The sequence below is a fragment of the Rhynchophorus ferrugineus genome, unplaced genomic scaffold (assembly GCF_030347505.1).
Source record: "Rhynchophorus ferrugineus isolate W39M unplaced genomic scaffold, kcgeb_rfMv2 rfM1, whole genome shotgun sequence".
NCBI classification, from domain to species: Eukaryota; Metazoa; Arthropoda; class Insecta; order Coleoptera; family Curculionidae; genus Rhynchophorus; species Rhynchophorus ferrugineus.
Genome location: NW_027472580.1, coordinates 69,121,602 through 69,147,823, shown reverse-complemented (window position 1 = coordinate 69,147,823; position 26,222 = coordinate 69,121,602). Strand labels below are relative to the sequence as shown.

General features: G+C 30.6%; 1 protein-coding gene across 1 annotated transcript in view; it reads left to right on the top strand.

The window, feature by feature from the left end:
* Positions 1-26,222, top strand: part of LOC143206967 (uncharacterized) — a 354,807-nt gene that overhangs the window by 35,800 nt on the left and 292,785 nt on the right. The window contains exon 2 of the mRNA XM_076419876.1: positions 20,210-20,382. Coding sequence (XP_076275991.1) covers positions 20,210-20,382 — 173 coding nt within the window. The remainder of the gene's footprint in view (positions 1-20,209; positions 20,383-26,222) is intronic.

The window sequence follows — 26,222 nt, the reverse complement described above, 5'->3', positions numbered from 1 at the left end:
CTGAAATGAATTCTCTGAAAATGTCATGCAATATATTGAATTGTTATTGGTTACTACAACAATGTCGAGCACAAAAAGTCATTGTTTACTCCAGGCGAACAATTCACCCACATTAACACCCAAACGGAATATTCATGGCTAAAAAGTCCTACTATGGATATGGTGGAATCTACAAGGTGTAGCATGTTACGACCTGCTATTTTTTAAATTTTATTAAAAAGCACAAAGCACTATATATAATCAAAACAAGAGTGAACCCACGTCATCTCAATTGATGACGCAATGTTGCCGCATCAACTCGGGGTTTTAGTACATTTTGATAATGACGTATAACAAAATTCTAATCTAAATAAAATAATTAAACAGAAATATTATGTAATAACTTGCAATTTGTTTTAACACTACTTTAGTATATCTAAAGCATATATTGTCAAATAGCTTAAAAATACAATTAATTAAATAGCCACAATAATTTACAGATTAGAGTGGTATCCACCTAATTAACAATTGTATATCCGAGTATTTTATTTTGCTTTCATTAGAGAGCATATTTACATTTTACGCTTAGTTCTAATAACCTTTGACACAGTGTTTCCTTGTAAAGACAGTTCGGTCTCACTGCATTTTTCCTTAGTTTGTTATGTTAATACCTGTGTACATCTTTCTTGATAAAACTAGATTTAATCACTGCATTCTCCTTAATGCATTTGCCATATCTGCAAAATAGTTTCTCTCTTCATACGTTTTTTAACCAAACTTTCATGTACATCCTGAATAATACCATACGTGCACATAAAGCTTCCATACTCTATAATACAATTTTCTACAGTTAAAGTATGTTAATTATATACTGATCTGTGGTTATTTTCTCTGCTTTGTTAGTTGCCAGCATTAAATCATAAACCAACATTCATAAAGTTTTATTCAATCACTGTCACTTTTGGATTGACAACTCAAGTGAATAACTGAGCTCTTTATTTTCAATCTATCAAAAACTTGCTCATGGTGCTACCATTTATCAATTTCTTCTTCAGTGCGTGCAATCGAGCTCATCCAAACCGACGGTTTAATTGTCGACATACTTCTTTCCATATATCCAGACAGTTCTGGTTTGAATATCCTTCGTGGCCTGAATGTCTATTGTAATAATTCTTTGCAATATATTATCATATTAACTCAATTGTATTAAATATGCGGTGATAGGGAGGAAGACGTAATACTCATAAACATAACTTCAGCAATCTGATGTACCATGTATCTTTGCTCAGGCTTATTTCTAAAAAGTAAATTACATCAAATGCAATTAAATATATCATTTATATTTACCGACGAACAACTTAGTTCATTCTTTAACACGGTTTCTTCGAAACTTATTTCCTTAATAGCAGCCTTTGTTGATGCACATGTTGGTATCTTCTTCACCAGTGTACTATAATATGGGGCATTGTCCATAAAAATAACTGATGGTTCCCCCAAGTCCTTTAAACGTTGATTTTGAAGTCACTGCAAAAACAAGTTAAGTTTCATTTCCCCATGACATTCACCCTTGTACTTATGGGATAATAGTAATTCTGCACCAGGAATAAAATTATACCTGTTTGTAGCATGACGAACTATATGTCTGCAATGAATTATTAATAAATATTGTGACTCTAGTTATTCCCACGTTTATCTTTTTCCATCAACATTGTTGGTACTTACAATAGTGTAATTATCATCTTGCCATGAGGTGCCCAATATATCATTCTGAAATATCCACATCTCTCCTATATATATATATATATATATATATATATATATATATATATATATATATATATATATATATATATTTATATATATATATATATATATATAAACTGATATAATAATACTTACTTGTTTCTGTTATATGTTCTTTAAAAATTGTATTCTTTTAACACAATAACAGGAAGTTCCATTGATCCCCTTCGCGAGTTATCTTTACACCACTTAAATCCTATTTTACCCAACAGTGTATGAAGGAATGTTCTACATTTCCCAAATAGCTGCATACTTTTCAGCTTTTTATGGATACTTTCCAGACTAACAATTTTCTCTTAAATAATTATATGAAATTATGTTTCGATTGAAAATACTACTTACTGTCTAAATAAATAAATAGTGTCTAAATACTACTTTTCGTATATTTGATCTGTGATACAACTAATATCAAGCTGATTCACCCGATTCGTAAAGAGACGGTTTCTTTTTGATGCATTTAATGTTATTTTGTTTATTATTTTTGAGATATTTTAGTGACCGTGTCCGTAATAATATCCAGTACACTAAAAATATTTTCAATAGAAACCACGGCAATTTGAAATTGATTAAAACAAGGTTAAAACAGATTTTGCCGGTTTATAACCGATAAGCAGACGTTTGAGAGTCTGATTCCTTTACATATTCATACATGTCAAACAGCATTCTATCTCTTTTTAAAATGGAATAATATGAGAAAGAAAATATTATCTGACTGTAAAACGAATTTACAACTTTCGACAGGCACATATTGGTAACATGAGTTCACAGCAGTTTTGAATAGGCTATATGTAATATATCATTCTTGTGCACTCGACATATTTTTAAAGAAGTTTTTACATATAACTGGTTCAAACTGGTTTACAAACTAGATTTTTTGGATCATGTTAATAATAGAAACCCCATAATTGCAGACCGTAGTACACTGGCCTCAAGATTTGCTTGTATAATAACAATTTATTTTGTGTTGATTCGGATTGTCATCCAAGCGATCACCACATTCTTTTGAGCCTTATTCTGCTCGCTTATTTTTAATACGATCTTTTTAACTTACGTTCGCGTTCATTATGTGTCATGTCCAAGTGTTGAGCTACGTTCTCATACGGAATTACTCTAGAACTAATTATCACTGATATGTAGTCTACTTTTTTATATCTAAAATCTATAAGTGTAGACCTCGTAGCGTTACTTTTTTTTTCGTTCTTTCTTAGTCTACTCAGTAATACTATTGGCGCGGTTTTCACTATATTTGGTGTTATGTCAGTATTGTTACTTGTAACTGGTGGTGCAGTATCATCAGCAAACGTGCTCATTGTTACTCCCTCACATTTAGGGTATCAATACTATAGAACAAATACAATATTGGCCCAAAGACATTACCTTGTAGTAGACTTGTGGTATTTTATTCTGAGATGACGATGTAAATATAGGATTTGAGGATTTGTCTTAGGTAATTTGTTCGAAAACGGAATGAAACTATTACTGGAGTTGTCTACCGACGGTAATTAAACAAATTATCAATAATTAAGACTAAAACACTTTTGCAGTTCAAATAGGAAGTTCTGCCTCACTGCTTCGTCTAGCGTACTCCGGACATAACGTCTTGTAATATAAATATATAATTTATATTTTATGTGGTAATATAATACAATATATAAACTGCGGCAATATATAAAAATATATTGTTCTTCATCTTTGTGATCCTGTGTTTGTTTGCTGCTCTTCGTGAAGTTTTGAACTTCTTTTGGTTCTGTCATTTTGAGGCTACTGTATATTAGTTGATTTATACCGAACACCTATGCGAGTATTTATATCAATTTTTGATGCAAAACCTTTCTATTTGTACTATTTGTCATATTTCGGCTTTGGGTCAATACAATTACTATCACGTTACTTGAATCTCAAACATAATGTATAAATTTACGTGTTGAATAATACTTCAAGGCTATATATTTTGATCACTGGTATTACTTTTTGTTCTAAAATTATTTTTGTCCTAGATATAAGAAAATTGTTAGGTACTTTAAGTGCATTGGGCCGTATAGTTCCTTCCTTTTCGAAGGTCATGTTGAGCATTATTATTGTCTATTATTTTTTAATAAGCTCAGGATTCTACTGTTGTTTTTTTGGCGCGGAGTAATTATGGTTGCTCTTATACCATAGTTTCATATTCCCTTTAGCTATCGGTAAAGTATGTATTACTAAACAATTAACACATTCATCCGCTTTGTATGTACCTTGCGGCTAGGTCTTCTTCTATGCATTCAACACAGAATTTGGAATACATTTTTGCTCTATAATGCTTCTGTTTTAATTTTAATATATTTCGCAAGCATTATTTGATGTCAGTCTTTGCCTTGTTAAATGTTAACCTTCATAATGGTAATGGTTTAGTCACACACAGACACACATTTATGTACATTGCTGCGATATATAGTGTTTCGATCGTAGGTGGTACGGGATGCAGATTCTTAACCAGTATCTTAATAGTTCTGGTGTCCTTATTTTGATATGACGATCATTTAACATCAATGATATTTATCTCTTGTAGCCGGGTTTTTTATTTCTGAATTTCAATTTATTAACTAATAATTATTATTTTGTTATTGTAACTGATATTGTTCAGATGTTATATTATTTGTCCGTCAGATGCAATTGTTGGAAAACTAATACAGTTCTTATTACGATCATTAAATATACAAATTGAATTTTTGCTTATCTTATCAGTCTTAGTCTCCATATAAATACATTTCTAATTTTATGCTCGACCCTGATGATTTTACTGGAGTTAAACCTTGGAGAATTTGGTCCAATAAGAATGAGTATAATAATATATTATTAATAATATATTATTATATATATATATATATATATACATATTATTTTAATCAGAAACATAAAATTAAAAATGTATTCAATATTCCACGAAAAAATGAACTAACGACAGAAAACTTGATTACCTGGGATTAGTTTGTCATGCCTTGATAGTTCCCAATAGACAAGGTGTTAACTGCGTTATTATTTGGATTCAATCTGTACAGTAATCAATTTCATAATGATTGAATAACCTTCTACTTTTGTGTTTTGTCATCTAAACACAATATTTGTGAATGAAAATTCGTTGCAAATGATCGCCAGTTTTTACGGAACAATTTGACGTGTGGTAATCGTACCGCCAGAGCAACATAAAACGGTTACTTATGAATAAGACACGACAATTTTCTCTCCTAAAGTGCTTAGATGCTTTGGAGGTACCTCAGTTAGAGGGGAAAAAGAATTACAAAAACTTGTTCAATAACATGTAAAATATTACTGATCAGCATTGATAATAAGTCGAAAAACAATAAAGTTTTTTTGGTAATAAATTAGTGTCCGAAGAATTAGCCTCAAAATATAAATAGCAACCCTCGTACGGATAACAGAAATGCTCAAATTGTAAATAATCTCTTAATTATATTACCTTCATTTATTTGCTAATTATTCATCATCCATCAAATGGATATAAACATATTTTAGCACTATATTCGTTCTGATATCATAAAATTAAATTAATTTGCATAGTTTAATAGATAAAGATACCATCGCATATATCGATCGTTCGATATTAAATATGCAATTTTAAATAAATAAAATAGTTCGGTGAATAACGAGTGTATTTTGGGGTCCAATTATAATTATGCCGTAGGGCAAAACTCCAGTTTGCAAATAATTAAGCAAATACTGAATATATGATGTAATTAATTGTTTTTTAAAAAGTATTGCAAAATATATTATACAATAACTAACTACATGCACAATATTATAACGATGGTATAATTAATTTTATTGTCAATGTTAATTAATACTCTTTAACATTATTAGTGTAAATAAATATGACGATTGAATGATAGACCGTAAGGGGGAATTAATTTTGTTTAAATTCAAATATACATGAATAAACAGTTACTCTCTTATTACTAACTCGTATTTTTTGACTGATAATACTTTTTGTATGCGTTGAAGTATATCTTGTATTTAATTACTGGACCTCTTGGACTATTTTCCTCCCCTTGGACATATGGTGCTGTTAAGACTTCTGTCTCCTATCACTTACGGTATATGATATCAGACAACTTATATTTATATTTAGACGCTTCTGGAATACACTAAAGGTCCTGTCATCTTGCAACAGTTCTTGGAGTAGTTTAATTAATATCAGTTGGGATTCTGAAAGAGTATTTTCCACCATCGATCATTTGGTGAGAATGGAATACGATTTTATGCGTAGCTTTAATGAAAAAGTTTATGGAGTCGAAAAAGCATTCGATTCTGCCAGAGTGTGAAGAATTCTTGATTCTCTAGGTAAATGGATTGTCGTAGGAGGAGTATATCGCTACATTCAGTTTTTCCTTATAAATCGCTCCCTCAAAGTTAGCAATGTGCTGTCTTAATAACTAAGCTGTTGTTTCGTCACTGCTGTTTCGAATAGACTATACTAGCGGAAATATATTATTTTGTATTTAAGTTTTCATATTTCTGTTGTTTAAGTACACTCTTTAGTATGCTTTTATGTACTTGAAATATTTGCTAATGAAAAATGTAATGCTTAGAACGGAACCTAGATGTCCTCCCCAAAATGGCATATAGAATGGTATATTGTTATACTTTTGATTAATTGTGATTGTTTATAATTTTATGTAGCATTTACTATAAGTTATTAGTAATTAATTTAAAGTTATACTCTCAACTATATATACAAGGTTTAATACAAACATTTATTCTATATAATATATTTTTAACAAAAAAATTGAACGGACTTTTTGCCGCAAAAAAAACATTATAAAATAAAATATGTACACAATAATCGTTGTAGTAAGTAAAAATAATCAAAAACCTAACCTATCTATTACAAGTATTTTATATTCTGCTATATACACACAATTTAGCTTAATACCTATCTAAACCTATTTACAATATTATTTTAACTACTACCAATTGAGTACTTTGAAGTCGGTGCTCGACCCAAACAGTTATATTAATTTAGATTTATTTTATTGGTAATTTAATTTTTTGTATATATCACAACATTATATTATTTTTGTATTGTTTGGGCTCGGCACCTACCTTTAAATGACCACCTCGGAAATCGGCCAATAATTGACCGAGAAATCGGCGAACATTTTAAAAAAATTTACAGCCGAACATAGAACCGCCTCCTTTTTCGAAGTCGGTTAAAAATAAAAGACAAATCTATAGGCTTATATTTGTTATAACATTATTAATAAAAAAATTAAATTATTTTAGTTTTAATTATTATAAATATTTTCTTAATTAATAGCTAATATATCCATATTTTTATTTATAATTAAAATCAAAAATATTTAAAATATTTTCATTCATCATTCAGCTTTTAAACGGGTCTTTCTGGCCAATTTTCTCTGCAATTCTTTTTGGATAGCTTTTTCATTTATAACCATTGCGCAAAACAAACGTATATATATGAATGTATTTACGGAGCTCTACGGACTGCGTTAGTAAATAAACTGAAACGTACTTGAATGAATGAATTGATTAATTTTGACTTGTTTGAATAACTAACAAAAAATAAGGGACAACCTTTAATTTTAAATCCTTCACTTATCAGATCTCACAGTCAGATTAAACACTTACTATTTCTTGAAGACATTGCCGTATCATATGCTGGATTAGTTGTTACGAAATTTTAGTTATATGTTAATACTATGTATTGTATTGTATTATGTATTTGTATGTCAAAAGATGGGATATTAAAAAGGTAAAGAATTTTTTACCTCTATGTTTACGAATAAATGTTTTTTTATGTTTTACGTACATTAATAATTTTATTATTTTAGTAGTTAAATCGTCTTTAATTATCAAAAAAAGTTTAAGTTTGTCCTATCAACTATACAGTTACTAGTTTTATAGAAATATGTAGAATATAAACATTTTTTCCTTACAAATAGTGTAATCACTGTGCAATAATCAGTTTGGGGTAGTAATGTACTTGGCGCCAAATTTGAATGGTTTTTTATTGGTAATTAGGAATTTTAGTTTAGATTTTTTAGGAAATTTTAGTTCGTTAAATAGAGATGTCTTTTTAGTTATAAAAATAAGGGCCCTAGCAACTTATGAAATAACTTATCGCTTATATGTTTATCTATGTCTTTATAGCTTGTAATAGTATAAATTGCCGAATATATTTTCGAAATTATAGAGAAAGTCGGATATTGTTAATAGCATTTTGTATTTATTTTTATTGTATAGTCAGGTATTTTGGATGGTTATATTTATCTACCTCCTCATAACGGCGGAAATTCCTAATAGGGTCAATAATCAATAAAGTCCATTTTACCGGGACGATTACAATTTTATGTATTTTTCATCGACTGGGAGAATACAAGGAATCAATAACTAGGGGAGGTTTTTGGGTACAATATTTTGAACCCCCACTAGAAACTTGAGGGAGGAGCATCAAGAATAAATTCACTGTATCTGTCTGATCGCTACCAAAGTTCCTAGTGACAGAACAAGTTGAGGGTGAAAATCATTAGTCTTAGTTCCATCGAACATTCAAGTCAGAATAAACTCAAAACTGCTTTAACTATTAGGAAGCGTGTAGCTAGCCACTTGTGATATTACAGTATTTATTCGTAAGTTAATCTGTTCGTATACATAACAGCTTCTATCTACATTTAGGTTGTTTTGTCAAGGTTAATTATGAACAAATTAGCTTTGAAAAACAGGAAGGAAAGCCGAAAAAATGGTTCCCAACCACACGTTTTGTCGTACATTTTTAACTACCTTTTGGTTATGAATTTTAATGCTTATTTTGTCTTAACTAGTTTCTTCTTATATTTCATACCATACTTTTTTATTTGTATGTGTATTATTCTGTATTGCATTTTGTCAATATTCTTGTTTTACACCTGCTTTTATTTAACTAACCTTTATATTCTATATTGCATCTTGTCATGTGTGGAGGTTATTGTATTAATTATATATTAATTATTTATACTATAAGATTTCGATCTTAATGTATATTTTGTAACTTATTGTCTTTTATTTGTATAATTTTATTGTATATGATGATCATGTATTTAGCTCTTAGATATGGCAGTGTTAATTTAAGTTACATATTAAAGAATTAATTAAATTAATCCACGTTTTTACTCCTTAAATAATACCTAAGTTTTTATACCAACCATTATGATTTTAGTCACGCCATCCTCTTTTTTTTTAATTATCGGATCCTCAGCTTAACTTGGGGTTCGAACCGCAGACTCGCAGACAGAGAAGAGTGACCAATTTTAAACCAAACTAAACCTACAATACAAACATCGAGAAAAAACATCTAGATAGACAAATAAATAATAAAATTTTGTGCAGATAATAGTCATCCTAAAATAAAGTAATGTACAGGTTAAAACTAGATTTATTAGAAAAGTTAGACCAATTTATTTGAGAAAATCAAACAATTCGGGCCGGTTTTCGACGAGAACACATCCTTAAAAGAATCAGGTTTTAGGTTTTCGGTGAATAGAGGTAAGATGAAATGAAACAGTGGTGTTTATATTAAGTGACCGTTATTTATTGAAGTAATATAAAAAATGTGGCAAATACAAAATAGATAAAACGGATGGCGGCGGTGTTACCTGGTGTCGAGGCTTGGGCAGTCGATGGTGGCACGTTTGAACCAAACGATGGTCGGTTACAGTATGATCGAAATACCCTTCAATAACATCCCAGATAAACGTCTCGGGGTTGCCAGCTATTCGTTATCGTGTTCTAGTTCTCGCTGCTGGTACCCCGCCCGTTTTCAACATCTGGGATTATATTTCTGGGTACTTTGTTGACCGTTATTCCACTATGTAAAATTCGATTTGCCTCAAGGTCGCTACAAAGTAAATCATGACCTCTTCTGATAGTTAACAAATTTCTGCATTTCACGAAAATATGGGAGACTGATGTTGCTTCCTCACAATTGGGACACCAAGGCCGGTTTAACTGTTTAATTTGACTTGCTATTCTCTATTTCTTCAAGATGTTTTCTTCAAGATGTAGCAGGAGAAAAAAGTTTTCCTCTTCCAGCAGGTCCCACTAAAATTGCACTAGGCTATCTGCCATACCATTTATAATTGGTTAAAAATCCTTATAATATAAGGTAAATAGAAGGTACCATTATAAGTAACTACACATAAAAATTTACAATTATGTATGGGCCGGGATTCTAAGCTGCGACTATAATGTTCGCAACAATAGGTAAACCTTGACCACTGCGCTATCGAGCCGCCTTTATTTATCTGTGCCTGGAAAATATATAAAAATTATTGTGGTCTAAACAGTATTCTATAATTTTTAGTATGCCATATACAGTGGTTTTCATTGCAATTTTATTTATGTATATCATTTACTATTTTTAATATCTCACAGATTATTTGAAATGAAAAAAGAGCTTGTATAACGTGTACGTCACTATTTATATATTTTCAATTTGTTTTCTGACGTAAAGGCTCGAAACGCGGGGTAACCAACGCAGGTTCATACAAAATTTATAATGTACGTGATAAAACTGAATAGAACAAACAAGAAAGGCGAATGTGGTTGTTTTGTAGAGGGAAAAAACAACTTCCCTTCAAAATTCATCCGATGGCTGTATTTTCTTTGATTTATTATCGGCAATATCGAACATTCAGTTTGCCTCTGTGTATAGATAGTTATTTTTGTTAAAAATGTAACGCTTTTTTATTATTCTTCCTACGAAATCCCATTATGTATTAGCATACGCTAGCTGAACAGCGGAATTGCTGTAGATAAAGCTTTTTTATATTTTTTTTTTCTATAGAAATTTTATTCGTATATGTTTTTTTTCTATATAGATTACGTCGTCGGTTAAGCTTGTAATCATTTATGGTTTTTTTATTGAATTGAATTGAATAGATTTAGTAATAAAACCTGTTTGGTGTATATGACCACCTGAAGAAAATATTTTAAAATGATTGTTACTTTATTAAAGAGCAAACAAATTTTTATTAGATTTAAAAGAATTGATTAACTCAATTTACAGTATACTTTGGCTCTTACAATCATAGCCGTATGTTGGTTAATGAGGATCAAATTACCCTGATTATTAGTCCTATATTCAGGTGTAAATTAATGAGATTAGGTTTGGTTTGCATTTTGAGATTAATGATATATATATATATATATATATATATATATATTGACAAATATATAAAGACATGACTGAGTAATTTTTGCTTGTGGCTGCCGATGGTTTGATTAAAAAGTCCCAATGTCTCTTTTTTGACACGTTTTGAACCTGGATGCAAGCTTTATTCTGGAAACGCTGTATCACTTGGATATTTCTCTTGCTGACATTCCAGAGTTGAAAACTGTATATATAATGCTGCAGCAAAGCTTGAAATTCCCTCCAAGTACCTAATACACTTTTTTTCAGTCTAATGTTAAGTTTTTTCGTTTCTTTTTTATATGAACTTTCTAGTCTAGTCTAGCGTATCTAGCTAAGTCAGCTTAAGGATCTGGACTGTGTATTGGTAACATTTATGTGCACAAACTTACTTTCGTTTAAATTGATGCGGCAAGTTTTAGTTCAAGTGATAATCCAGTTTCTCAGCGGACTCTTCATCATTACCTCCTACGGCAATAACTGCAGTGTCATCGGTAAAAGCTATATTTCATATTTATGATTTGGAATATTACTTGCACACAATAGATGGAGTACCTTGTGTATCACTATTCTGATTTCATTCTTTTCGGAATACCTAAGCATTTTTTGCTTACTTCTGAAATATTTTTCTCTTAAATAATACTGTGAAAATCGTGCATGCTATTGTGATAAGCTCAGGTTCAGTTTGTAAGACAAGCCTTCATGCTCTACTTTGGCGAAAATCTGAGCGACTTCGCGGAAGACAAAAAATGTAAACTTTTCTTTCTTCTAGTGTCTTTTTACTAATTTTTTATTAATATGGACTTGATCGATGTTGAAGTGGTGCTATCGAAATCCTTAGATTTTAGATTATTTTCTTCTATTATACGTTTTAATCTCTTAAGATGTATTTTTATGTAATTTCAAAATAGCACGTTACAAAGATATAGGTATGGCGCTTTATCTCGAGGAGGTTTGCCTGGTTTAGGAATCACTATTACTTCTGCAAAGTTGTTTGAAGATGAAGGATGTTTTAGTGAGATTACTGTTGAACTGAGCTTTAAAATCAAATCAAAATCGGAAAGTTTTTCGGATTGATTTTATTTTAATTTTATCTACGATTTATTTTGACGAATCACACCTACGATGAAAGCATTTAAAGTTCAGTTCAGTTCTGAGGATTTTCTACATTGTATGGCTCAAATTATATATTATTTTTCTTTTTGATTTTGGTGAAATTGATATATTTCATTGATATTTCATTTGACTTCAGTCATATGATTATATTGATTTCATTGATATTTTATTGATAGTATTTCAAGAATTCTTGTTGTTATACGAAATCAAGCATACGTTTTCTTTCAAATCAACTAGTAACTAGAAAAAGCTAAAAATAAGTTGAATACAGGGGGAACATCCCGTTTGATTACGCTTTTCATTGAGAACAATTATTGTTTCTTTCAATGTTAAACTCTACTATATAAAGTATTCTCAACATTGTTTGGTTTAGTATTAGAACTAATGCTTCTTTATATATATTCGTCTTGTTCCTTTGTTATCCTTATCTTCGACGTTAAATTTAAAATTCTTAAACTAAATATAAATTTTCTAATAATGTGTATACCAGATCTGTCTTATTTCTTTAGTCATATGATTCATGATTTCTTGGTGTTTGTCTTTTGAACTAAATATATGTTCATATATAATTGATTTGACTTAAAATATTCTATAAATCCATCTTTTTTGACTTTATATATTTGGTTTTCTTTGACTTATCTTTGCCTTCACACCAACTGTAGTATTTTAATTATATCTGGCAGGGGACTAGAACCAAAACCATCTAACTGTTTGAGAAATAGATGCCCAGTATCTATGAAACTAATATTTATGAAGACATATCCAGGTTTCACATCATGACATGCTTTATTATACTTGTATTTATATGTCTATTCATTAATAAAGAAAAATGTATGTGTATTTGTACGCAAATAAAAAAATATTTTCACTTATATATTAGGTGCTAATAGAAACATGTAATAACAGAAAACACCTTTAGTACGTAAGTCACAAAGTTATATGTAATTAGAAAATTGAAATGAAACAAAATGAAGTTCAACATTACTGCTGGGATCTGTGAAAATCTCCAATACCTTCTCCATGTATTTGTTCTCAATGTTGGCGACTTCAACTTTTTTGCTCAGCAATGCTGATATATCAATGACAACTTCTGACAGCAGGTTTTTCCAGATTGCATATAGTTGATGGTGTTAGGTCACCCACTAAATCTTTAATAATGGGTATGCATTGAGCATATTAAATTGTTTCCATGCATTGCAAGATGCGTCTAAAAGTGCACCTTATTTAATATCGTTTAAATGCTGCTATTATACCCTGATCTAATCCTAGCAGAAGCGAAGTTCTGTTGGGAGGTAAAAATTGTATTTTTACATTGGGCTCAATTAAATTTAGGGTCTCCGGATGTCCGAACGCTTTGTCAATAAGCAGAGGTACCTTAAATTGTAGTGTAGTTTGAGTCCAAATGATGTTTAGTACTCGCATTGCACTTGCAACCCAAACATTAGGATTTGGCTTCCAAAACATAGGTGGACAGTCCTTGTTTTTTATTTTTCAATGCCACGAACACTGCCCCAGGAAAATCAACCATCAAGGATTGGTATGCTAAGTTTAGACGTGCTGAAATGAGCACCAAAGACGGTGAACGCAGTGAACGCCCAAAAGAGGTTGTTACCGACGAAAATATTTAAAAATAATAGGGTATGAGAAAGCTTTATGCAAAGTGGGTGCCTCGCGAGCTCACTTTTGAGCAAAAGCAACGACGAGTTGATGATTCAGAGCATTGTTTGAAGATGATCAAGCGTGTGTGTCGATATATGAAAAAGGATGAAATATGGCTCAATTATTTCACTCTGAAATCCAATTGACAATCATCCGAGTGGACCGCACGCGATGAATCCGCTCCAAAGCGTGGGTTAAAACGCAACAGTCGGCTGGCAAGGTTATGGCGCCTGTATTATGGGATACGCATTAATGTGGAATAATTTTCATTGAGTATCTTGAAAAAGGAAGAACGATCAACAGCGACTATCACATAGCGTTATTGGACCGTTTGAAGGAAGAAATCGCCGAAAAACGGCCGCATTAAAAAAAAAAGGAAGTGTTGCCTTACCAAGAATCACAGCGTCAAAAATCCATGAATTGCCTCATACACCGTATTCTCCAGATCTGCCATTCAGACTATTTATTGTTCTCAGATCTTAAAAGAATGCTCACTGGGAATAAATTTTGGTCGAATGAAGAGGTGATCGCCGAAACTGAGGGCTATTTTGAAGCATAGGAAAACTTCTACTACAAAAATGGTATCTAAAAGTTGAAGGATCGCTATAATCAGTGTATCACCTGTGAAGGGAATTATGTTGAATAAAAAAAAGGAATTTTGCGAATAAAGTGTGTTGTACTATGGTAGGCCGGGGACTTTTCAATTGGCTTGTTACTTTCAACATTATAACATTCGTACTAATGCAATTTAATGTATATTACAAATTATTTTTCTATTATTCTATAATACCCCAACCACTTATAGGTAGTCGTCTAAAACAGATTTATGTTTTTCTAACAAATTATTTGAAATCAATATGCATTCTTAGATGTTTATTTAATTACTTAGTGTATTATTTCGCTTAGTACATATAGATGAAAAAATTAATGATTATTGTATTCATATTCCTAATATTGTAATTTTATTAATAGATTTTTATTGATAGTGCTGTATAGCATAGTATTTAAAGGTCATATCAGTCATTCGTTCATTCAAAGGTCATTCGGTCTACGGGAACGTACTTTGTCTTGTACATCTAAATCACTTTTGAATTTCCAAAACCACGCCACAAGATTAGAGCATGTTCACCGTAAGTTTCTACCAGCAAACGATGACTTTCAGTGATTCTTTTCTTTTGATTAAATAGGAATAGTAATGCGTGCCACAAATGCGCATTTTCAGGCACAACACTTGTTATTCTCAAAGAGGTATAAATCTCTGACGGTGTTACTTTCGCAAAATTTAACTTGTATAGCATGTCATATGTGTTAAATCATAGCATTGCATACTTAAGCCTAGCGACATCTGCTGGTAATGATTTTTCGGTACACCTATTATTGGATATTTGCATATATTTTGATCAATGATATCTTTTGGTAAAATTGTTGGCGAGTTATTGAATTATTTGGTAATCAGAGATGCTAGTCATGGATTTTTCAAAAATGTATTTTCGACATTCATTACTTGATTTGAAAGAATCGGCTACCACAGCCTACCAAATACCTTTAGAAACTTATTGTGATGGTGTTCCTTCATATTTTAATTGACATTTTTGATTTCAATCATTTAAAAGAGATGAATTTAAAAAGCATAATAAAATCACCAAACCAACCTTGAAATGTAGTAATGTAAACAGTAACGCTATGTTGCCAGATGGGTGAAAAAATTTGATGGAAAATATATTGATTAATATATTATATATTAAAATATAATGAATAATAATGTATGTAATAATATAAATGATCAGAATATATGCAACCATTCAATGCCATTGTTGAAAAATAGGAATTACATTTTTCTTACAGTTTAGTTGGGATCTGCGCTTATTATTTTATCGAATTTATGCTTAAATTCTTTAAACTTTCTCGATTGACCGGATATATTTTCTCAACTATGTGGAAATTATCCGTTTTAAGATATCTCACATTATAATATATCGAAAATGTCTGCCATATATTTTCAACAGTGCCCTACCGAAAAATTTTAGTTATATAACTTGATAAATGTCAAAATAACAGAAATTTAATAAGGTTTTGGTATTAGTTTAGAGTCAAATCAAGTCGATCGACCAACTTTAAATTGAACCTACTCATCACGGTAAAACCGCATAACACGTGAAATTGCTTCAAAATTAAATTTCGCCTTCCACCAAACACAACATCCTTTCGAATCTATTATCGGCAATATTTTCGAGGAATACTACGATCAAGTGAAATGTAATTTTCTCTTTATCACCCTTGCTGAAATATTTAATAAAAATATGCCAGGAAAAAAGGCTTTACCATAAAATCTAACTTTATCTTTTTACACGTTTCAGTTTAGACGATGATTGGTCTTTTTATATCCCCTGGCATTTCTGTTTCTATTTGCATAAAATTTTCGATTATTTGGAAGTGTCTCAGCTTTTTTATTCATTCTATTATACCTATTTTCCAATTCTATTTTTTATATTAGCTGTTATTTTCACGTTATTTATGTTAATCATTATTTTTCATTATTTATCATATCTGAAAGTTATTAACCGTAATTATATGGAAACCATAATAAATCATATCAAAGCTATGTAATTTAATAGAAAACCCGACTGGATACGTTTTAGTATAACGTTAGATAAATAACAAATTCGGAAGAGCAGATACAAGTTGAAGAATAATTGAATTTTGTGTTCGAGAAGCTGATCAAGGTTATTTAGTACTCAGCATGGAAAAATACCCTAGGAATCAGAAATAAAGTAAACAGTAATGCATAGTACTAAACTACTACCGTAAAGAAATTTTAGAATTACTATAAAAAAGGGCGAGGAAACAATGGTATTATTCGTCGGATAATCTTACATTTCAACTAAGACATGAAATTAAACAAAAAATGACACCATGAGAGGTTTTTTTGCGTGGGCTGGCTAATAATACTATTGCTGAAAATTCGCTGTCGCTACTAGTACCTTAGAAGATAGTAAATAAATCAAAATGGGAGCTAGGCCAGAAATAATCGGGAGATTTGCAGACCACCTCTAGAGAATATTTGAATGTTATATAGTGTATGTCGTAAAATCATTAGCCTGCGGAGTTGACGATGAAAAGATGAATAATTTGTTACTCTCGCGGTTACTCTTATTTAAAAATTAAATAAAAATTATTTTAGGGCAAGAAAAGGCTCCTGGTTTTGACATTATTATCGGTAAAATATTAAAGGAACTTACAAGAAAGGCAGTAATTAAGATCATCAACATAATAAATGTTTCCTTTAAACTACAATATGTACTACAACTGTGGAAGGTATCTGAACTAATTGGGATTCCTAAGCCAGTAAAGCCACTCAGGAAATAGTATTATAGCGGCCAATATCACTATTGCTGACAATATCAAAATTATTTACAAACTTCTATTGAATAGGATAAAACCAATCATTGAGGAAAAGCATCTTATTCCAGACCATCAATTTGGTTTTAGGAAACAACATTCCACGATTGATCGGGTCCACAGAATCATCAATGTCATATTAAAACACTAGAAGAAAATTAAATTTATTGCACAATATTTTTGCTTTGAATGAGTATGGATATGATTAAATGAATGTGTAGTATTCGTGAATGTTACTTATTCACTCCCTATATTTATCGGACCCATTGTAGTCTTATATAGATAATTTATTTGAAGGACGTAAGTTTTTCAAGAGTAGTATTAAGCAATCTAACTTATTATAATCGAAAATAAAAGAGATTATGATATATCGTTTACCGATTTACACAGGCTAATTAGCGCTGACAAAAACCCCTTTTAAATTTCGCACTAGATATTTTGGTAGTGTTAATTTTTCACCATCTGAAACTAAAAACACTTTTTATAACAAGATCGATTTACCTGTATGTAACACATTATATATGTGATTATCTTATTACCATAATGTTACCATTTAAAATGAATTTAAATTTTAATGTATCGAAATATACATATGCTTAATGGAATAAATATAAAAATGACCTTACTAGATCTAATTATGTTGCGTTGTTGCGATAATAAATTCAAAGAAAACTCGATGCGAATTTATTGGATGAAGATTAAAACCCTGATACGTTATATATAGCACGATGTTGTATTTCTTCTGGTTTAGCGTGAGTACCCCCTACTCTAATTTGATAAAAAAATTCGTCTGAAAAGCTATTTTAAAAATACTTTTGTGGTTACATTTTGAAGTAAAAATTAATGTCGATGAAAGACTGTGTTTAATTGTTGATAGAAATAAACCGTTTCGCAAATTGTTATTGTATTTCATGATATATCGGCCTATAAAATAATTTTACAGGATTTAAAACAGATGGTGTTATTATGTAATTATCGCATCTGGTGCATTTACAACCAACCTCTTACTGAAGCCTCACTGACAAGGCTTTACTTTTCTGGATGTGTTATTTTATCGATAAGTGAACAAAACATATTTTCAGTGCATTTAGAAGGTCTGAATATGTACCCAGTAAATCGCGTTTGCGATTGATTTGTTTTAATCATTTACTTTTTTTAGTTCTATATGAATAAAAACGAATATGTGAATACTGGTTTCGGTGTTTTAAAATTGGTGATTTTGAAGAAGGCAAAGAACATTCTTGAGCCCACAGAATCTGACAAAAAATAATACGAGGCATTACTCGATGACGATACATGTAAAACGAAAGATGCGTACGCATAGTTGTAGTAGGAGTAACACAAGAAACCATATCCAATAGTTTGAAGAACATGGGAATGATTCAAAATATGTTTGATTATATGTGATATCGGCAAAATCGGAAAGGATTTTTTTGCACAGTATTACTGGTGATTAAAAGTGGGTACATTACGATAAACTAAAGCAAAAAAATCAAGGAGACGACCTGGTTATGCATCAACGTCCACGGCCATATCGAATATATATGTCTCCAAACAAATGTATTTGGTGGGATCAAATTTATCTAGCATAGGGACTACCTAGCAGCTGCAAAAGCTTATTGAAAGCATCTATGGGGATCGCTATCTACTACAATTTATTAGTTTGGATTGAGCACTATGCAAAGACATAACTAGAAATGTCATATCATACTTCAGAATGACAACGATCCATTACATGTTGCAAAACTCGTGAAATGGAAATCCTGCCCCACCTGCTGTATCTTCTATATAATATAATCTAGTAATCTATAAATATGGTATAATCCAGTTTCTTCTTTCCTTCTCTTTACTGCTTGTTCCGACATATGATCAGCGCGATATATTTGAACAACGCTTCACTTTTCATGAAGATTCCAAAATTGGCCGATTTATGAATAGCTTGCAAAGATAAATAATTTTTTCAACATGGAATCTCTATATTGCCCTAAAAATATGAAGAAATAGCGGCTATCGATGAACAATACTCTGAATAAAATACATTGTATTATTTTTTCACGTCAAACTAAATTTTAAAAAATTCTTTAGAAATAATTCATAGTCCTGTAGAAATAAATAAACTGCAATTACATTTTGAAGATGATATCCATTTATTTTGTCCCCGTGAATGCACCCACCTTGCTTTTCACTAAAATCTCCCACATTTCTCGGAAGGTCTTTAAAAGTAATCTACCCTTTTTTAGAATCGTGAATGGTCGTGATGAATTCTGTCATAAGCTGTCTAATGTCGGATCCGACGAAAGTACCTTCTTGCACCTTTGCTTTTGAGAAGCTTGAAAGCTTTGAAACTTTGTATTTGGAACAATCTCCACTTTTGGTGATTTCAAAAACTGCTTCTTCATCAATATCAACTTGATATATAGCGGTGGTAAAAGAAGTTTATGTGGAGGTACCAATATTTCTTAGGGGACGTTCTTTTCACCAACTTTAGCCACCACCCCTTTTTGGTCCAATAATTTGCTCGGTCTCTCAAAAAGCAAGAAGGAATTTGGTAAACCAGGCTTGTTGTCTGCCACTCATGGCCTTCATATTTTAATTTGCGATCAGCTAATTTTAAGTCTCATGGGTTTCCTTGAGGTGAATGACCTATAGAAATGGAAGCATACATAATACCGCCGTTGAGCAGGACTGCTTTAAGTATTCTTTTTGATTAAAGCGGGATATACTATAACAGTAATCTAATTCGTTCGTTGCAAATAAGAAATTCAACACTTTCTAACGATATCTAAGCCAACAGGAAGAGAATCCCGGTAGAAGTTAGTTCCGGCTATTGAGCCTTGAACGACTTAACTCAGCGGCATCTTTGCGAAGATCATATCGAAATCAGGTGAAAATACTCAAACAGCTTTTTGTTTTAAGAGCTTGTTTTAAAAACAGCTATGTATTATTACTAGATATATACGACTTTTAAAGATTAAGTTTTCCTCAGTCAGCATAAACTTCTTTTTAATATTAAGTGTAAATTACAGACACTTTGCTTGGGATAATTGCTAACTAACTTTATTGTTACAGGATTCTAAGGATACTTTTGAGTAGCAGCATTTTGGCATCGATATGGACGCTAACACCAACATGTAAGAAGAATGAATATCGGTGTCTCAACGAACATTGTATTCCGTTACATAAGTTTTGCGATGGAATAGTGGATTGTGATGATTCCAGCGACGAGTCTCCTGATTGTTCACGTAAGTATATTCAGATTTTCTTGATGTTTTATTATTATTGACGGTATAGGTGTAAAAAGATAAAGCTCCAATATAATTAGTACCTTCATTAAATTGGCTAAATATGAATAATTGAATTGTAATAATTTAGGACAATATTTGTTACAATTCTTGACGTGGATATATCGACGAAAGCTTGGCTATTATACACTCTTAGAAATTATCTATGCTGTTTATTATAAGTTTGTCGAGTTTAATGATGACATTATGATAATACTTCCATATTAATAATAGAGCATTTTAATACATTTTAAATTATTATTATACGTTAAATAATAAATCAGTAAAAACCAATTGTTTATGTGAATTTGTAATTATAAATCCTAAAATAACTAATATTTTTTTTGTTTTATTTCTTAAGAGAATATTTTTATAGGAAATACTAGTTGATTAAATCAATTAACCTAAATTATCAACAAATTGGCAACTAGGATTTATCTAGACTGAACCTGTTACTGAACCTGGGCTTAGAACCACACTACTCTGCATTTAACCTAGTGACTGTCGAGTAACGAATTTACAGACCATCCAAGAAGACATCCGTCTTACTCAGCCCGGTTACCAGCGCTACTGGGATTGTTTCCTTTGTCAGATTTTATACTCTTTTTTTAGGAAATCACAGACATATTTAGAACCAGCAAGTACCATAGCAGTAAGAGGGATGTCTTGTCACCTTGACCATCATGGTTACCAAACCGGTATTTGTTTTAAAAGAAAAAAGTTTTCTGACGCTTATTTATAATTTTGACTTTCTACAAACGTAATTGATGTAGTCTTTTTACAAAGTCATATTATATAATTGTTATTTGATTGTATGATAATGAAATTTATTTTTATGGAAAATGGCGTAAACTTCGTACGGCCTTGAAAATGTTAAACATATTCTCAACGAATCGAGTATATATTATTAATAAACAAGACTATTAATTAATAAGAATTGATGAAATATCTTGGTTTAAAAGTTAAATTAAAACTATCACAACTTATATCAATTTATATCTATTATTTTCATATATTATCTCTGGAGACGTGATCCGATGAAGCCCAGTATGTCCATAAAGCTTCATTTTCTTAGTTATTCTTGAGCGGCTTGGAAACTGGGACGCTTTATAACTACGAATAGTCTGAGCGAATTTAAAATATTGTGTTTTATGTGTATAAAGTGTCGAAAACCTTTTGGCAAAGCATATATATATATATATATTTAAGTCTGTAGTTCATAACGCCAATTTTAGTTTTAGCCGGAATAAGAAAAACATAGCGGATAGTCGAAAAATGTAAATATTCGATGGGTTATTTATCGAAAACTGTAATTAATAATATTTACTAGTAGTCACATTATTTTACGTAAGGCAAAAGTTCCACGAGTAAATTATGTTTCATTGGCTTTTGTACGCTCAAGTTGCAACATTTGTATTTCATTAAGATGTGTTTGAATATATCAGTTTTTGTAGTTGCTTGATCAATAGCATACTTCATGTACATTATACATTAGCACATACCCAGCGGGATACACAACGAAGGTGCGAACAAAGCTTCTTTAGTACAAATTTCAGCACTGCCTGGGACATATCCAAGAGTACAGCCGATCAATACCATTTATCGAAATAATAAAATATGTTTATTTTATTTATTTTTCTTATTTATTTGGTGTTCCATTTTAAGTATAAGCAGTTATGTTATAAGCCGTCAGGTGTGCTCTTCTCTGTTTTGGATTGAAAATCAGACCAGCCATTAGAGTGAGAATCTTTTAACAATTTTTAAAGGCTAGTATAGTAATTCATTCGAAATATTTCATTAAATATAAATAATATTAATTCTAATTGTTCTTTCAGGTAGAAATTTTTCAGGTTTAGGAAAATATCCGAGAGATTTTTTACTGTTAATTTCTCTCATTATATTGGAGTAGATCTATTTGAAATGCTTATGGATAGCTTAAATGGGCTTTAGTTTGGATCAGTTTTTAGTTCTTTTATTGTTTCGTTGTAATTTCTTTTTTGTCTTCCATTCTTGCCAATTTCTTCGTAGCGTGCTTATATTTGCAATTTTCTACTGAATTCTGGATGGTATTTGGTTTTATCTTCGAGAAATTTCACTGTTCATATACCATGTTGCTTTCTGTAAATTTTTTGCTATATTTATTTCTTCTATTAGCTATCTCGATTTTTAAAGGCAAATTTAGAGTTATTATTCTATCTCGCCTTTCTCAAGTGTATCAATATTTACCGGCTATTCAAGTGGTTTTTGTGATAATCTTAATTGATTAATTTGATTGATTTAATTTTTAGTTAATTTATGATGAATTCATCACTATGAGTGATAAGATCATACATCAAATCATGATTCTGAAACATTATTTTTTGTCGATATTTTGTAGTTATATATAAACCTATTGTTCGATTGTTTGTTCCAATCTCATTGCCCATATTTTGATTTACCAGTGGTTCTTTATTGCCGGCTTTCTCTGTTAACTGTCCATTGATATTATCCTTACAACATCATCAATTCTACAATCTTCAAGCATTTTAAGTATATTTGTGGTACAAAGCTCAAATTGAGAAATAAGGTCAGTAGCTAAAAAATTAAAAAGGTGGCGTAATTATATTTTTATTACTTCTAACTTCAAATTTCGACATATTTATTTTTTAATTCTATTCAAAACAGCAGTGAACCCACGTCATCTGAACTGATGTTGCAATGTTGCCGCATCAAATCATACAACAAAATTCTAATCTAAATAAAATATTTAAGCAAAAATGTTATATAATATAATTTAGTTTAACATTATAGTACATCTAATGCATATATTATCGAGGAACTTAAAACTACAATTAATCTTGCATCCACAATAATTTATAGTTTAGAGTTTTTTTTTGATATTATATTTATAGGCGCGTTTCCTTATATAGTGGTATCCCCCGAAGGCATAATCTACCTAAATAATAATTGTATATCTGAGTCATGTATTTTACTTTCATTAGAGAGCATATTTACATTTTACACCTAGTCTTGTGTCCTTGGATACAGTGTTTCCTTGTAAAAATATTTTGATAACACTGCGTTTCTTTTTATTTCGTTATGTTAATACCTCTGTATACCTATTTTGATAAAACTAGATTTAATTTCTGCATTAACCTTATTGCGTTTGCCATATCTGCGAAACATTGGTATTATTTCTCTCCTTATACATTTTACTAACTAAACTTTTATGTATATTCTGAAAAATAACACACATGCACATGAAGATGATGATTTCACATTCTGTGATAGAATTTCCTACAGTTAAAGTTTGTTAATTATATACTGACTTTTAGTTCTTTCCTCTTTCATCAACTTGTTTTGGTAATTGTCGGCATTGAACCATAAACCAACAGTCTTAAAGTTTTATTCAATCACTGTTATTTTCAGAAGCACTACTCAAGTGAATAACTAAGCTGTTTATTTCCAATCTATCAAAAACTTACTCACACTTCCACCCTTTGTCAATTTCTTCTTCAGTATGTCTAATCGAGCTCATCCAAACCGAAGAATTTATTGCCGACAATGCAATTTCCATAAATCCATAGAATTATGGTTCGAATATCATTCTCGACCTGAATGTCTATTGTAATAATTCTTTCCAATACCCCATATCAAATTAATTGGATTAAATTTGCAGTGATAGGGACGAAGATGTAATACTCTGTGGCCATAACGTTTAGCAATCTGATCTACCATGTATCTTTTCTCAGGCTTATTTTTTAAAAAGTAAATTACATATAATGCAATAGAATACTTCATTTGTATTTACCGAGTAACTATTTGAAATAATTCATTCTTTAATATGATTTCTTCAAAATTTATTTTATGTACTTTAAGCCAATCCTTAATTGCAGCCTTTGTTGATGCACTTGTTTGGATCTTCTCCAACGGTGTACTATGATATGGTACATTGTCCATAACAATAACTGATGATGATTTATTTCCCCATGGTAGTCACCATTGGAGTTAGAGGAAAACACTAATTCTGCACCAGGCATAAAACCATTCCTGTTTCCGGCATGAAGAACTATATATATGCAATTAATTTTATTAATAAAAGTTATGACTAACAAAACCTAATCGATAGTTGGTCCAACGTTTAGCTGTTTCCATCAACTTTTGTTACCTTTACACTATTTTTATTATGATCTTACCATGAGTGACCCAATGTACCATTCTGAAAAATCCATGTCTCATCTAAATATAAAAATTGATATAATAATTATTCCTTGTTATTGTTATAAGTTTTTGAAAATTGTATTATTTTAAAAGCAATGTAATTAAGCCAATAGTGTATGAAGGGATATTCTACCTCCTTCAAATTGCTGCATATCATTCACTTTTTATGGATATTTTCCAGACTAACAATTTTCTCTGAAAAAATTTTTCTGAATGAACTACTTACTATTTTTTATACATTTCGTATGTATGTCTGATACAGGTGACATCAAAGTGATCTTGATACCTCACCCGTTTCGCATAAGGATGGTTTCATTTTGGTGAATTTAAGGTTATATTGTATTTTATTTTTTAAGATATTTTAGTGACCATGCCCATAATAATATTCAGTGCAGCTGCAACTCGCTAAATATATTTTCAATAAAAACGGCGGCGATTTGAAAGTTATTAAAATAAAGCGTTAAAACAACGTTTGCCGGTTTATAACCCGTAATTCTAATATTTTGAAGAATTTTGCATACGTTTTTGCAGGCTCATTCAATTAAATGTTCGAACTTATCAAAAAGCGTTCTATCCTTTTTTAAATAGAATAAAATGAGACTTAAAATGATTGTTTCACTGTAAAATGAATTTAAAAATTTACATTTCTAAAATTACATTTTTAATATGACAGGCTCGTACTGATGACGTGAGTTCACTGCTGTTTTGAATAGACTATTATAGAAAAAGTTAGTTTGTTTAAAAAACGACAAAACTTATATATACCAATTTTTGTAATTATTGTCTTATGAATAATTAATATAATATAATGTAAATATAAAACATCCGTCATAATCAGATGAATTAAGTTTACAGTTTTAATTAAAAATTTTGTCAATTTGAGTAAAATTAGTGTACAAAATTGCTGTTAATTTAGTTCGTTGATGCGTCGTATAATTTAAACATGTAACATTTAATTACACAAAATTTCAATCAGCTATTACAACGAACAAAAAATAAGTATCCCCCAAAATAATCGAGCAATACTCCTGGCTAATTAACTTTACGTTTTGAATAATGTTCAAAAAAAACGTCCCTAATTAGGAATTTATCAATTAGAACTCTCGCATGGTTTAATCCAATGCCGGATTTTCATTAGTCGGAAAATTGCAGGATAAATAAGGGTTTTTTCAGCGTAAAAAGAGAGGACGGTACTCTGTAATATAGTATTGCGTCGAACTGTTTATGTTTGGACTAATTTCCCATTTAACTTTCAGTAATTTTATTAGGTTTCATTCTGAAAATACCGTTGAATTGAATGTTATTTGAAATTCAAATAAAACACAAACATTTTTGTTAAGTTTGACTATATTTATTTGTTATATTTGTTCGTTTAAAGAGGATTAAAAACCGATATTTTAAAATTTAAGAGTTGCTAAGTTAACTTGACATAAGGGTGGTTCAACCTTTATCATCTGCTTTGTCATCTAATAATAAACATAGGATAATTTGAAATGTAGTTTGGAGCATTGCATTTTCCTAACACATACCTTTTTTAGCATACCATAGCGAGCTTGAAAGGTAACAATCGATATAATATTCTAGATATCAATATATATGCA